We start from the raw sequence: 14,774 nt of genomic DNA, 5'->3' as shown, positions 1-14,774 counted from the left end.
CCTATCGGGTAGGAATCCAAGACTCCCTCCGCGCACACCAGCCTCCAGGGAAGTCCATGGCTGGCAGTCTAGAGGTGAGAGCCGTTTCGATTTCTAGGGCCTAAATTGGCTAATGCAAATGTAATGTGTTTACGACATAATCCCAGGGTTTATGGCTGTGTGATAATTCAAACAGTGCAAGTATTCAAGGTGCTGAAGCCTCAGAAAGGTTGTTTTCTTACTGTTTAAGAAAATTTTTTTGTTGTTTTACGATAAAGTAACCTGCTCAGCTGGTAAAGAATCCACCTGCATTGCAGGAGACCTGGGTTTGATCCCTGGGTTGGGAAGATCCCCTGGAGATGGGAAAAGCTGCCCACTCCAGTATTCTGGCCTGGAGAATTCCATGGACTGTATAGTCCGTGGGGTCGCAAAGTGTCAGACTTGACTGAGCAACTTTCACTTTGACCCTGCAGTGGTAAACGTTCCAGTCTGACTACACTAGACGACAGACCGAGTTAGATACATGCTTGTAGTCACCGTGCGTGTGGTGGCCGTGGCCGCAGCGTCGTGCTCACGTACCGTGCTGATGCCTCGGCGCCAGAAGTGGCTGCTGCTAAAACAGTGACTGGCTCATCTTCATGGTGAATAGAATAGAACTCCTGAAAATGCAGCACGTGTTCATTTGTGCCAGAAGTACCTTGTTTTTTAAATGGAGTTAAATTTAAACTCAGATCATTATAAACAGGCTTATCTAGAATACTCAGAAGCCACGCAGCTTAGGAAAATTCTTTGTGCGGGATGTTTGCACATGCTCCAAGGCCCTCATCTTTGGCCCTGCCCACGAGTGCCGGCAGTCGGCCCCAGCCAGAAATGCCCCCGCCACTTACCAAATCACCCAGGGTTGTACCATTGTTTGTGGTGTGTTCCTGGTACACTAGTGAGCCTTCTGCTCACACTGATTTGGGAAATAAAGCAGAAATCAAACCAGTGAGTAGCACATCTACCGTATTTGGCGGAATATCACAAACGTGTTCTCTCACTTGATTCATATGATTGTAGCAATTTTTGTTCCCATTTCCAGTTCATAAGACCTATGATTTCTGCACATACTTGCCAGCATGTGGATTCTTCAGGTTTATACCAGTTGTACCGGTGTCAAATAGTATCTCATGGTTTTCATTTACATTAACTTACTATTAATGAGATTAATTTTTTTGTTATGTTTTATGAGTGTTTTGAGCTTCCTTTTCTTCTGGTCTCTTTTCTTAAAGCTGTTTATATTCTTTGCCTACATTCCTGTTGGTTGCCTTCCTTTTCATGGATTTGTACTAGTTCTTTATATGTTGTGCCTGCTGATCCTTTGTCTTGTTTTGACATTGAAATCATCTGTTTTATAACTTTTTACTTTGTTTATGGTATTTTTGTTTTATAGATTTTATAATATAGTAAGACTTTACAGTCTCATGATGTCATCCTGACTTGTGCTTTCAAGTCCACATGAAATTTATTGTTCTAGATGGCATATGGTATAGATACAGCTGTATTATTTTTTCCATTTCATTAACTTTTTCACTTTCACACATACGTGTTTCTGGGCTCTTCATTCATTTCTGTTGATCTGTTATCAAATAGACCACCACTGGTACATTGTGTATACAATCTTTTTTTTTAAGTTGTGTTGATTTCTCAAGAACAGAGTTATGAACTGACACTTGCTATTTTTCTTTAATTTGCTCTACAGTTAACAGAAATGGCTCACAGTTTGAAGTGGCCTCTACAGTTTCAGTGGTCATTCAGTTCTTCTTTTGTTTTCTTCCTTAGGTCATTTCAGTTAGAATCTTTTGTATACTTGTGATGAAGTTGCCATTTCATCCAGAAGTGTCTCTGTCTCCTGTTTTTAATTGGAAATATTTTTAGTTTAAAGCTAGAAGAAATCCAGTTACAGTTTCCCAGTTGTACAAAGTCATCTCTCTCTTTTTTTAAAATCTTGAAACAAATTTCTGTTATTGTTTAAAATTGTACTAGGCGTTTTATTTTCCTTACATTCTAAACATCCTACATTTCCTCCATTTTATTGAAATCTTTGAATTGGAATCACATCTTTGAGGGAGCATCACTTAAAACCATGTGTTACTATACAAAATATAAATTTAGGTCAGTGGGATGGGATTCAAAGCTTATAAATGGATATGATTATAAGCTTGTGCCTTTCAAGAAGTTGTTACAACCTTCATTACAGTTAACTAACTAATGGTATATATAAAAAATTAAATATGCTCTTCATACATACACCAGAAAACCCTAATTAACAAAACTGTTACTAAGACAGCTGCTGATACTACCATGACCATTATAGCCACTACCTCCATTTATGAGTGCTGACTCTGTGCCAGGGACTCTCTTATTCTTTTAACTTACTTGAGGCTCATGGTAACCCTACGAAAGTATCATGTGCCATAAGTATATATGGAAACTAAAACTAGAGAGGGATCAGGTCACTGGCATAAGGTTAGAGCTTTAATTAAATTCAGATCCCTCTGATTCCAAATCGAACATAACAAGAATGCGTGTTGCCTAAGGAAAAAAACTGATGACAGTTGCACGATCTCGGAGAAATGGGCACGAACGGGGTGCCGATGTCTTCATTCCTGCTTTCTGATCCTCACTGCAGCTGTGGGTAATGACTTTGGATTCTCACCTGGGCCTCCACTGTTGCCTTTTCCCCCACTCAGCACTCAGAGTTATCTCAGATACTCCTGAGTGTCAGCTTCCCTGGGAAGTCTGTAACTTCTCAATTTCTCTCCCCACATAAACACACCTTGTATTGTTCCTGTTGTGACACTTACTACATTACATTGTAATTGCTTGTTCATCTGCCTTTGTCCCCCTTCAGATTTTTCCCCCCTATTTTTTGACCGCACATGGCATGGGGATCTTAGTTCCCTGACCAGGGATCATGCCCCCTGCAGTGGAAGCTCAGAGTCTTAACCACTGGACCACCTGGGAAGTCCCCCAGGTTTACCTGTTCATTGAAGAAACTTTATGAAGTGCCCAGTTGTGCCCCTGCCCTTAAAACTAAGTTATTAGAAAAGTAACTGAATATTGAATCAATTTCAGTTCTTTGAAAGCACAACTTTATAAGCTCTGGAGTTTAGACGCCAAATAGAAAAAGCTCAAAAAGATACTAAAAAGAAAAAATAGAAGCAAAATAAACGGGGAAATTGTAGCCTGAAGGAAAAAATGTGGTGGGTTAAAGTGTTTATTACATAAAGAACTAGTAAAAATGGTAGGAAAAAATTATGAACCTCAAGAGTTGAGAAATGCTTTGACTAAATAATCATCTGCTTAGTTTTCCAAGTTAGAAATCTGGATTGCATCCTCGTTTCTCCTTGTCCCTTCTTTCCAATTCCTAAGTAACCACCAAGACGTGACAGCTTACCCTCGCTTCTCTAGTTCATCTATGGTCTTCCACATCCACACCCTTCAGAGTAAAGTCTAAACTCAGGTTGATATGCACATCTCTTGACAATCTGTCTCTGCTTTTGTTCAGCCTCCTGTTTCACTAGCCCCCCAACTGTGTTCTGTGCACCAGGTATTCTGAAACTACTTTGGGTTCCCATCGCATCCCAGCACTTTTGTATTAATATATGCTGGGTTCCTTCCCCATAGTCCTTTACGTATATTTCCGTTCTAATGGAAAATGTCATTTTCAAATATTTTAATTATGTGCATCATCCTTTCTCCCGGGTTAGCATCAGTAGATTCTTTATCATGACATCACATGCCAAGAGACAACCAGAAGACTGTTTTATACTGGCTGCCCTTTCATTCACCCTGAGATAGACCATTCGGCACCATTCAGGTACTCTGTGTTGCCTCCAGGTCCAAGATGAAATTTCTTCCCCTGTTGAATCCTAGACCCTTCCAACCATGTTAATTCCCTTGGTGACGGCCAGCTCTACCAAGTGATACTGTTTCACAGGAATGGTAGTTGGGGGCATAAATGAAAGTGGTCCTGATGCACAAATTGAAGCTCCACAGTGAACCCTAATTATAGCTCCCTTAACCTGGTTCAGGACCCTGACGCCAAGTTTCCACCTGTTCTCAAGTATAGACAAAGACAGCAAGCCTACACAGTGCTTTAAATAAAAACAAAAAAAAAGGTTTTGGTTCTTAAGGTGTTACATTTTCCATTTATTGTAGTCTCTATGTTGAGAAAAAGGCCCCAGATTCTGATGAAACTTTCTTAAAAACTGTTATTAGCTGGTTATGAGCTCCATCTGTCCCTAGGAGAAGAAAAAAAAATCCTGACACAGTGATGTCATTTTGCGAGAGTTTTCCCTTGGGCCTCCTATAACACCAAGAAGCTAAAGGGCAGTTGATTTAAGAAACGTGTTTAGCATAATGGACAGACTTGATAATCCTCTGAAAACGTTAGCAATACTGGTCTGTGCTGGAGATGCTAGGCAAGCAGGCTTGGAAAAGGCCCATTTCTTATTTATTCTATCATAGCTGCCTGCCTGCTGCCTCCATGACAAGGGTTATAAAGCGCATGGACCGCCTGATAGCCTTTGACTCTCAGAGAGTAGAATCCGAGTTTGATGGGAAAGGTGCAGAATAAAGACACGAATGAGAGGCAGAGGATGTGGGCTTCCTTGGTGTTCAAAGACAGAAGGACCAGAACAAAGGTTTTCTGGGTTCTCAACAACTGCTCGGCGAACCTGTACTTTAGAAAAGACATTTTTTGTGTGTGATAGTTGTCTAACCCTCGTGTGTCTTCTAAAGCAGTGTTTATTCCTGTCACAGGCCTGAGGCTCTATAGATGTCCACGGTACATACCTTGGATTTACTGTGAAGATTTAAAGGAATCCATTAACTTGGGCTTATTAAACAATTTAAGAGAAACAGGCTGGTGGTTCTGGGTGAAGTGATGTTAAAGTTGGCCTGAAATAAAACTTTGGAGATTAGGTGACCATATTCTGTCCAGAGCCCTAACATGTTTTACCACAAAGTTTTTTTTTTTTTTTCGATTCCAATAATATTTTTATACCGGCAATGAAAGAGCACTTTACACATCTAAACTTTGCTAAAGATAGTAATGCCGTCCTCTGTCCAGACAGCTCACAGTCTCGTCCCCACGAAGCGGCGTTAGAACTCAGTAGTGACTTCACCATGTTCCTGCTGCCAGTGTGACCTCATTTTCGACTGATTCAACCTGTGCAGCAGGGGGTCGTTAAAGGAAAACAGTTGTCGACAAAAGGCCCACCGGTCTCTCCAGCCCCACACAGTATTTTCAGTCTCACATCATAAAAGCTGTGCCCCTTTATGTTGCTTGTTTATGGAATACTTTTTAAACAATTTGTATACAGATATTAAAGGTTACTTTCCATTTACAGTTGTTACAACGTATTGACGCTACTCCCCGTATGGTATAATACATCCTATGCCTATTGTACACGCAGTACTTTTGTGCCTGTCCTCCCCTTCCTCTGCATTGCCCTCGTCCCTCCCCACTGGGAGCCACTAGTTTGTTCTCCATATCTGGGAGTCTGCTTCTTTGTTGTCCTTTTTAGATTCCAAGAATAAGTGATATCATACAGTATTTGTCTTTCTCTGACTTATTTCAGTTAGCATAATGCCCTCCGAGTGCTTCCTTGTTGCTGCAAATGGCAATATTTTCATTCTTTTTATGGCTTAGTAGTATTCCATTATATACATACAGTCTTTATCCATTCATAGCCAAGATATGCTTCCAAATCTTGGCTACTGTAAATAACATATTTACTTTTTATTTGAAATATCTTTTTGCGTATCATCATATGCGAATGATATGACCAATAAGGGGTTAATATCGAACATATATAAACAGCTAGTATAACTCAACATAAAAATCAATGTGACTAAAAACATGGGCCAGAGAATTAAATAGATATTTTTCCAAAGGGGAAACAGATGGCCAACAGACCCTTGAAAAGATGCTCAGCATCGCTAATTATCAAAGAAGCGCAAATCAGAAGCATGATGAGACACCAGCTCACACCTGTCAGAATGGCCATCATCAAAAACAACACAGATAACAAATGTTGGTGAGGATGTGGAGAAAAGGGAACCCTTCTACACTGTTGGTGTGAACGGGAATTGGTACAGCCACTGGACAGCAGTGTAGGAGTTTCTCAAAAACTAAAAATGGAATCATTTGTAACAGGAAACAGAGACAGTCTGGAAAAAAATTTTGGTCTGACGGTGTTTGCAAAAATGCTGATTTTTTATTAAGAAGCATTTGAAGGGTATGGTATGCACTCTTGTAAGGGCCAGTGTGCCCAGTGGGAGAACTCAGTGTTGACTCGGGTGTCACCCCAGTCTGTGAGCTAGAGTTTATGAGTGCATGCTCAGTCGTGTCTGATTCTTTACGATCCCATGGACTGTAACCCGATTGGCTCCTCTGTCCATAGGCTTTCCCAGACAAGAGTACTGGATTGGGTTACCACTTCCTCATCCAGGGGATCTTCCCAACCCAGGGATTGAACTGGTGTCTCTTGCATCTCCTGCATTGGCAAGCAGATTGTTTACCACTGAGCTACCTGGAAGGCCCAAGCTAGAGTTCACTCTCCCAAAATAGCTAATATTCCTTGTTATCTAGAGAAGAATTAGGACCAGCAAGGACTCGGATCCTTCATCTACAGTCAGACAAAAGTTACTGGCGTTTGTATGAAAACAAGCTAGAATTCTTGCTGTTCAGTAAATTCTGTTTGCTCCGTATTCCTCAGCCTGTTTTTTTTTTTTTTTTTCTTTTCTTTAAATCATACGCTTTTTTAGAAATATGCATGGAAAAAACTTTGCATCCTCTTTAATCCTTGAAACAAATTCATGCAGTGCTAATTTTACATATTTTTTTTCTGGCCTATCACTTCTCCTGTTTCAAAAATTCTAAAATAATTCCCTGAAGGGAACATGTCCTTCAGCCCTGATCTCAGTTGAAAAATGCTTGAGCAGGTGTACTGTATGTGAAGGGATCATTCCTCCTTAACTGATTCAGTTGTGATTTAAACAAGTGAAGTGAAAATTCCATGATTTAAATAGGGAAAAAAAAAAGGCAGAGAATTATATGGAAATGTTGTTGTTGTTCAGTCACTAAGTCATGTCCAACTCTTTGTGACCCCATGAACTACAGCATGTCAGGCATCCCAGAGTTCGCTCAAATTCATGTCCATTGAGTCAGTGATGCTATATGGAGATTATAACAGTGTAAATTATGTGTGCCAATAGAGGAAGGACTAAAAAGGAAATATATCAAATGAATATAGTGACAATATTAGAAAGGTATTACATGGGGATATGGTGGTTTGTTTTATTTTTTTCAATTTTTGTTTATTTATTTATTTGGCTGCACTGGGTCTTAGTTGTGGCATGTGCGATCTTTAGTTTTGTCATGCAAATTCTTAGTTGCAGCTTGTGGGATCTAGTTCCCTGACCAGGGATCGAACCCCGACTCCCTGCAATGAGAGCAAAGAGTATTAGGCACTGGACCACCAGGGAAGTTCCGGTGTTTTTTTTGTTTTGTTTTGTATCTGAATTTGTATGCAGGTCAAGAAGCAACAGTTAGAACTGGACATGGAACAACAGACTGGTTCCAAATAGGAAAAGGAGTTCGTCAAGGCTGTATATTGTCACCCTGTTTATTTAACTTATATGCAGAGTACATCATGAGAAACGCTGGACTGGAAGAAACACAAGCTGGAATCAAGATTGCCGGGAGAAATATCAATAACCTCAGATACGCAGATGACACCACCCTTATGGCAGAAAGTGAAGAGGAACTAAAAAGCCTCTTGATAAAAGTGAAAGTGGAGAGTGAAAAAGTTGGCTTAAAGCTCAACATTCAGAAAACGAAGATCATGGCATCCAGTTCCACCACTTCATGGGAAATAGATGGGGAAACAGTGGAAACAGTGTCAGACTTTATTTTTTTGGGCTCCAAAATCACTGCAGATGGTGACTGCAGCCATGAAATTAAAAGACGCTTACTCCTTGGAAGGAAAGTTATGACCAACCTAGATAGCATATTCAGAAGCAGAGACATTACTTTGCCAACAAAGGTTCGTCTAGTCAAGGCTATGGTTTTTCCTGTGCTCATGTATGGATGTGAGAGTTGGACTGTGAAGAAGGCTGAGCACCGAAGAATTGATGCTTTTGAACTGTGGTGTTGGAGAAGACTCTTGAGAGTCCCTTGGACTGCAAGGAGGTCCAACCAGTCCTTTCTGAAGGAGATCAGCCCTGGGATTTCTTTGGAAGGAATGATGCTAAAGCTGAAACTCCAGTACCTTGGCCACCTCATGCGAAGAGTTGACTCATTGGAAAAGACTCTGATGCTGGGAGGGATTGGGGGCAGGAGGAGAAGGGGACAACAGAGGATGAGATGGCTGGATGGCATCGCTGACTCGATGGATGTGAGTCTGAGTGAACTCCGGGAGTTGGTGATGGACAGGGAGGCCTGGCGTGCTGCGATTCATGGGGTCGCAAAGAGTCGGACACGACTGAGCGACTGATCTGATCTGATCTGATCTGACATCATTTTTAAAACAGAAAGCTTGTTTTAAAATGTGTTTTGTATAAATATAAAGTTCTATACTTAATAATTATCTGACAGTGCAACAAGAAATTCTCAAAGTGATTTTTAAATCATTTTATTGTGATTCACCCAAATAACTCCAATGACTGTCATTGGAGCATAATCTTTTCCTTAAAATCTTAATCTTGACTAGGAATATTGACTTTTTGTTTTTCTGTTTCTAGGGGAGTTGCAATCATGTTCACAAATCTGGGCATATCTAAGTAACAAGAATAGCAAAAATGTAAACCAGAAGGTTTTAAAGAGACAGTGTTCAGAATATAGTGACCATCTGCAGCCTGCTTCCCTGGTGACACAGAGGAGAGACCAGCATTTATTTTTTCCTTGAAACCATGTGCTATCTGAGCAGGAAGGAAGTGCCTGCTCGCCAGAGGTCAGAGCAGGATGGATGAGGTTTGAGGGGGAGTATTTACTATAAGGTTGTCCTCACCCCCTGTATTCATGGCAGATGTTGTTATTTCTAGTAGACTTGATGGAAACTTGGGCAGGCCCAGGTCTGCTGTGGTACGTAAGAGACATTAACAGTAAGCCATGGCCAGGCATAGATGTCTCTGTGTGCTGGGCCAGGACGCACAGCAGTAAGAAGTGTAGACCTTGACCAAGGAAATGAACCGGCGGCACCTTGGAGACATAAGTCTGAAGAGGGTCCCCTGCACAGGAAAGTTCTAGCAGTCATGTCATGAGTTAAAGTCAGAGGACCTAATGAGGTTTAGTGTGAGACAGAAAGGGATTAAAAGGGCCTGACAGATAGATGCCTCTGAAACCCAAAGGGTAGTTGGTAAAAGTGGAAGAAGCATGTTTTCTGTGGACCTTTGAGGAATGGAACTCAGAACAGTGTGTAGAGATGGGGGAGACATGCTCCAGCCCAGTGTGAAGAAGGTGTTCCTATAGCTGGAGTGACCCTGTAGTGTAGTGGGGAGAGTGATGCCTGGAGACTTCCAGAAGGGGCAGCTGGAGGGGGCTTTTCACCCGGTGTGATCAGACTCAGAGAGACCTCTGCCACCTTCTGGGCTTGTGTGTCAGAAAGCTCTGCTTCAGTTCCCTCCTCCAGGATGGGTGGTCCATGGTGCGGCACCACAGCACCCTGTACCTTTACATCCATTTGTGAGCCGACAGCAGCAGAGTTGTTTCCTTTCCATACTTGTCTCTAAGCTGGAGATGGAGAAGCAGGATGCTGCTTGAATATCCCTGCCCCTTTCACCTGTCACTTTCTCCTAAAACAGGTGGCCTCTCCTTCCATGCCCTCTTTAACGTTTACCTTATGGACAGGGAGGCCTGGCGTGCTGCGATTCATGGGGTCACAAAGAGTCGGACACGACTGAGCGACTGAACTGAACTGAACTGAAACCAAAAGCATAAAAGTGGCCCTTCTATGTGTTTCTTAAAGTGAAAGTGAAATTTGTTCAGTCATGTCTGACTCTTTGCTACCCTATGGGTTATACAGTCCGTGGAATTCTACAGGCAAGAATGCTGGAGTGGGTAGCCTTTCCTTTCTCCAGGGGATCGTCCCAACCCAGGGATCGAACCCAGGTCTCCCACATTGCAGGTGGATTCTTTACCAGCTGAGCCAACAAAGGAAGCCCAAGAATACTGGAGTGGGTAGCCTATCCCTTCTCCAGCAGATCTTCCGCGTTGCAGGTGGATTCTCTACCAGCTGAGCTATCAGGGCAGCCCATGTGTTTCTTAATTTGTTCTAAAGTGTTGTCTGCTCTTACTCTGGATGTGAGGTTCAGTATGACCCCTTCATCTCACTTTTGGAGGCATTCTCTCTGTTCCTGTCTGTTCAAAGACAAATATGTATCCTTTAGAGCAGGGGTCCCCAACCTTTTTGGCACCAGGGACCAGTGTCATGGAAGACAGTTTTTTCACAGACTGGGGTGTGGGGATGATTTCAGGATGATTCAAGTACATTATATTTATTGTGCACTTTATTTCTAGTCTGCTGCCACCAGCCGATCTGATAGGAGATCCCAGTATGCAGCCCAGAGCATGGAAACCCCTTCTCTAGAAGCTTATGCAACTCCCAGCTGGGAGCCTGAAGTGGATCAGAGCAGGAGAGGGATGAGGTGTGGGGTAGCTGATACTCTGGTCTGAAAGTCTCTAAAATTCTGTTTACCCGCATGCAAGTCAATTTGGCAAAAGAGATTATTTCAGTAGAGACTCATCTTCATCAAATTAATGTATTTAAAAATTTTAGAGTTCCAATTTAAAAAGTAATTGATGTCTTCAGACATACGTATCTGGACAGGATCACTGCCGTGGTCACGTTTTAGCCTGATTTCTTAAGTGTTTTTTATCTGTGACATATATACTGGGTTGACGTTATTTTTCTAACATAAATTCAGAGTTTGTCTTCTTTTGTTGACTCCATGGGTCTTTTCCTCCCCGCAGGAATTGGAGGCCTTCAGGACTTTGTGCTGAAGTCGGCCACACTGTGTACCTCACCATCCTGCCCGCCATTCATACCTCTCAACTTCGAAGCCACCCCTATTGTGAGGGTTGCTATTGAACCGAAACACCCAAGTAAGATGGCCTCGTTTTTAAAAGCATGTGATGTTCATTACGTTTTTTAAATACATGCATTTAATGCTTGGTTTCTCCTGGTTTTTTTCAGTAGTAGACTGTCAGTTTTCCTGGAGGTACATAACAGGGGTATATAACTCACAGAGCCATAAGACCATATAGACCACCACCATTTTCCAGGGGAATCTAACCTCTCTCTTAGGAATCTGGCATCTTTAGGCACCTTTGCTATCCAGGGAGACTTTATCTTCTTTTTTATGGCAGAAACGGCGTCATCTCTGCATCCCCCAGAACCCTGGCACAGGGTCATGTCTCAGCAGAGCTCATGTTTTATGTGACTGGTTCTTTAGAATCTTATGCAAGACTGCTTGATTGAGAATTCACATCTGCTCCCCCGTGGGTGTGCTAGATCATCTGGCATTCCCTTTGTGTTTGGAAAGCACTCCCTGCCCCTTTCTGTCTGGCTGTGTGATAGCCACACACACCAGGCCCTATAGGATTAATAACTAATACTTAGTCTTCGGTTCCTACCATGTGCCTGACCAATCCTCACTGACTCTTGTACTTTACTTCCTGTGACTGTCACTCACCCCCTGTTCCCCGTGACTCTGCTGCCAGCATTCAGGGGTAGCCAGTGAAGTGTCTTCCAGACTGCTCTAGGGGAACCAGAGAGCAAACGTGTGATTTGCTCACAAACACAGATTTCTGTTGACGTGTGTAGTAGCTCACTGCCCCTGTATCTGTATATCCCCTCTCTCCTCAGAGCTGGGCCCTCAGAAAGCTTGTCTCTGCCCCAGGTTCTGAGACATATCCTAGCTACTGAGGATCCCAGAGACCCTTAACAGATAAGTATGATGGTACAGGGAAACCCAAATGAACTTTTTGGCCAGCCCAATCACTTGTGATTGTGGTTTATAATTCTGTTGGTTACCTAGGACTGCCTAACATGTTACTCCAAAATTTGGTGACTTGAGAGAACAGTAACTACTCCTATTATTCTTGGCGATTCTTCTGGTCAAGAGTTCTGGAAGGGTTCAGTTAGGGGGCCTTATGCAGTTGTAGTTGTGTGTAACCACAGGCCGCAGCCATCTGAAGGTGTACCTGGACTTGCAAGGTGGTTCACTCACAGGGTCTCACAAGTCGGTGCTCACTGGGGACCTGGGTTCCTCCACAGGGACCTCTCCTCACAGCTGCTTGGTGATCCTGGAGTGCAGTGTGGTGACTGGCTTTCACCAGGAGTCCAGGACACTAAAGCAGAAGCCTTCTGTGATCTGCCTTAGGAGTCACATTCCAGTCTGCAGTGTTGTGTTGATCCGACGGGCCAGCCCGGTTCCCTGTGGGAGAGGACTGCGCTGGGTGTGACTAGCAGAAGACGAGGGTGACTTGGGGCCATCTTAGAGTCTGCCTTCCACAATGAGGCTTCATTATTTTTTAAAACCTTACCATAACACTTTGTAAGATAGCTGCACAGATCTGTTTCTAGGCTCCATTTATTGTAGCCCTTAATATTAGTGACTTATTACTGAAAAATGCACCTCACAAAGTTACACACAGTCCAATGGAAGACATGCGTTATTGGCTTTACTAAGTCATGATATCAGTTTTTACAGGGCCACTTACCAGTTACACAGATTTTGATGAAATGAAGATGGTGATTTTTTTTTCTGACCTCAGTTTTTCTCATACTAATTAGAATACTGATTTTATAGTTTTATAGGTACTATATGGAAAGAGTTCTGTTACACTTCTACGTATATATACATTTGTAATATATTTTGGTGATTTACAAGTAATAATGGTAATTTATATCTGCTGAGAGTTTGAAGAAGTGGTATGGATCAGCTTTGGGAGCCTTGATGATAAGTTTGTGACATGTGTCTCATGTTAGCTGTCTGTACAAATAAATTATTAGAAGATAGTTTTCTTCACATTGCTGTATTATTTGGAAAAATAGAGTAAACCATTGTTGTAAAAGTTCATCACATTATGCTTTTCCCTTCAGAATTTGTCATGAGTTTTCCCATGGATGCTGTCTTTAGGTTATGTCAGTCCTTACCTTGTATTTAATCAGTATTTCATTTTGTTAATCTAGGTGAAATGCCTCAACTCGTCAAAGGAATGAAGCTGTTAAACCAAGCTGATCCTTGTGTCCAGGTTTTCATTCAGGAAACAGGAGAGCACGTTTTAGTCACAGCAGGGGAAGTCCACCTTCAGCGCTGCCTGGATGACTTGAAAGAAAGGTTAGGTGGCGACCGAGATGGAGCCCCAATCGGTGGGGTGTCTTAGTGTTTGCTAAGCCCCTTGAACGTATACTGTTGTTTGCTGTTGGAGAAAAATTGAGTGCCCTCAACTTAAACATGAATTGTTATTGTGTTATTGGACCATAGATTTACTTTTACTAATAGTATTCACTGCTCTGCTTGCATGATTTTGCATTTTTAGTGTAAGTCATAAAATATTTTCATAAATACGTATTTAAGCATATACACACACAGCATGTCGGGGCAACAAAACAAAATCATATTTTGTGAACTTAGACTGTAGTTAGGATAGACTTCCTTATTGATGTCATCTCTGCAGTAGAGACCTTCAGTAAATCTGCATATTTTTCTATCATAGTGATATGTAAGTGTCATAAAATAGGCATAACTATTCCCAAATAACTTTTTGTGAGTTGTGTTTTTCCTCTTTATTCCAAAGGTAATATATGTTTATTACAGCAATTAGGAAAATACAGAAGAATAAAAAGAATCATTCAGTTACCATGCAGAGATAATTATGACCATTACATTTGGGTTGATAAATCCCTAGTCTGTTCTATGCATACTCAAATATCTACAGATATCTATATATACAGCTCTGATTATTTGGTTCAGATAAACTGCTAACTGCTAACAACTGCTAACTGCTAACAACTGCTAACTCAGAAGGTAGCATATTATATTGCTGGCATATTTTTTAGGCTTATAATCCATATTATCCTTAAAGTCTGTACCAATTTACACTGTAACTAGCAAAATGTACTTGGAAGTGTTCCTTTTCCCAAACTTTTGGCAGCCCTGTATATCATAATTTTTTATATTTTCATCAGTCTGGAAGACAAATGTTTGTTCATTGTTAATATACACTTTCTGTGCTTAGTTATGATACTGAAACATTTTTTAATGTATTTATTGATCATTTGTTTTTCTTTGATGAATGGCCCTATAGTGGCCTTCTTTGCTTTTGTTTTTCAATTTTCTGGGACTTTAATAACCATAATCATTATAGTTAAATAATAATTGTAAGTAATCAACATAATTACCTACTAAATATTACATACCAGTCACTGTTAAAGTCTGCATGTCTCATTTAATTCTTAAAGCAACCTAGTAAAATTGGTGGTGGTGGTACTAGTAGTAGTAGTAGTAGTAGTAGGTACTATTGTAGTTCTGCTTTACTACTACTAATAATACAGCAGAATAAGAAGAGCTGCTTCTGCAGCACCACCTACTTGGGGTTTATATTCTGTATCTCTCTCTCTTTCTCTCTCTCTCTCTCTCTATATGTGTGTGTGTGTGATTTTATTTATATACTTAGTTTTGGCTGTGCTGGGTCTTCTTTGCTGTGCTCGGGCTTTCTCTAGTTGTGGCATCAGGGGCTC

General features: G+C 41.4%; 1 protein-coding gene across 3 annotated transcripts in view; it reads left to right on the top strand.

Moving 5' to 3' along the window:
• Positions 1-14,774, top strand: part of EFL1 (elongation factor like GTPase 1) — a 113,925-nt gene that overhangs the window by 74,974 nt on the left and 24,177 nt on the right. For all 3 annotated transcript variants that reach the window (XM_005221897.5, XM_002696606.6, XM_005221896.5), the window contains exons 16-17: positions 11,000-11,131; positions 13,224-13,371. In XM_005221897.5, coding sequence (XP_005221954.1) covers positions 11,000-11,131; positions 13,224-13,371 — 280 coding nt within the window. The remainder of the gene's footprint in view (positions 1-10,999; positions 11,132-13,223; positions 13,372-14,774) is intronic.

Source organism: Bos taurus, chromosome 21 (assembly GCF_002263795.3).
Source record: "Bos taurus isolate L1 Dominette 01449 registration number 42190680 breed Hereford chromosome 21, ARS-UCD2.0, whole genome shotgun sequence".
In the NCBI taxonomy this organism is placed as follows: domain Eukaryota; kingdom Metazoa; phylum Chordata; class Mammalia; order Artiodactyla; family Bovidae; genus Bos; species Bos taurus.
This window is presented reverse-complemented; position numbering and strand designations above follow the sequence as displayed.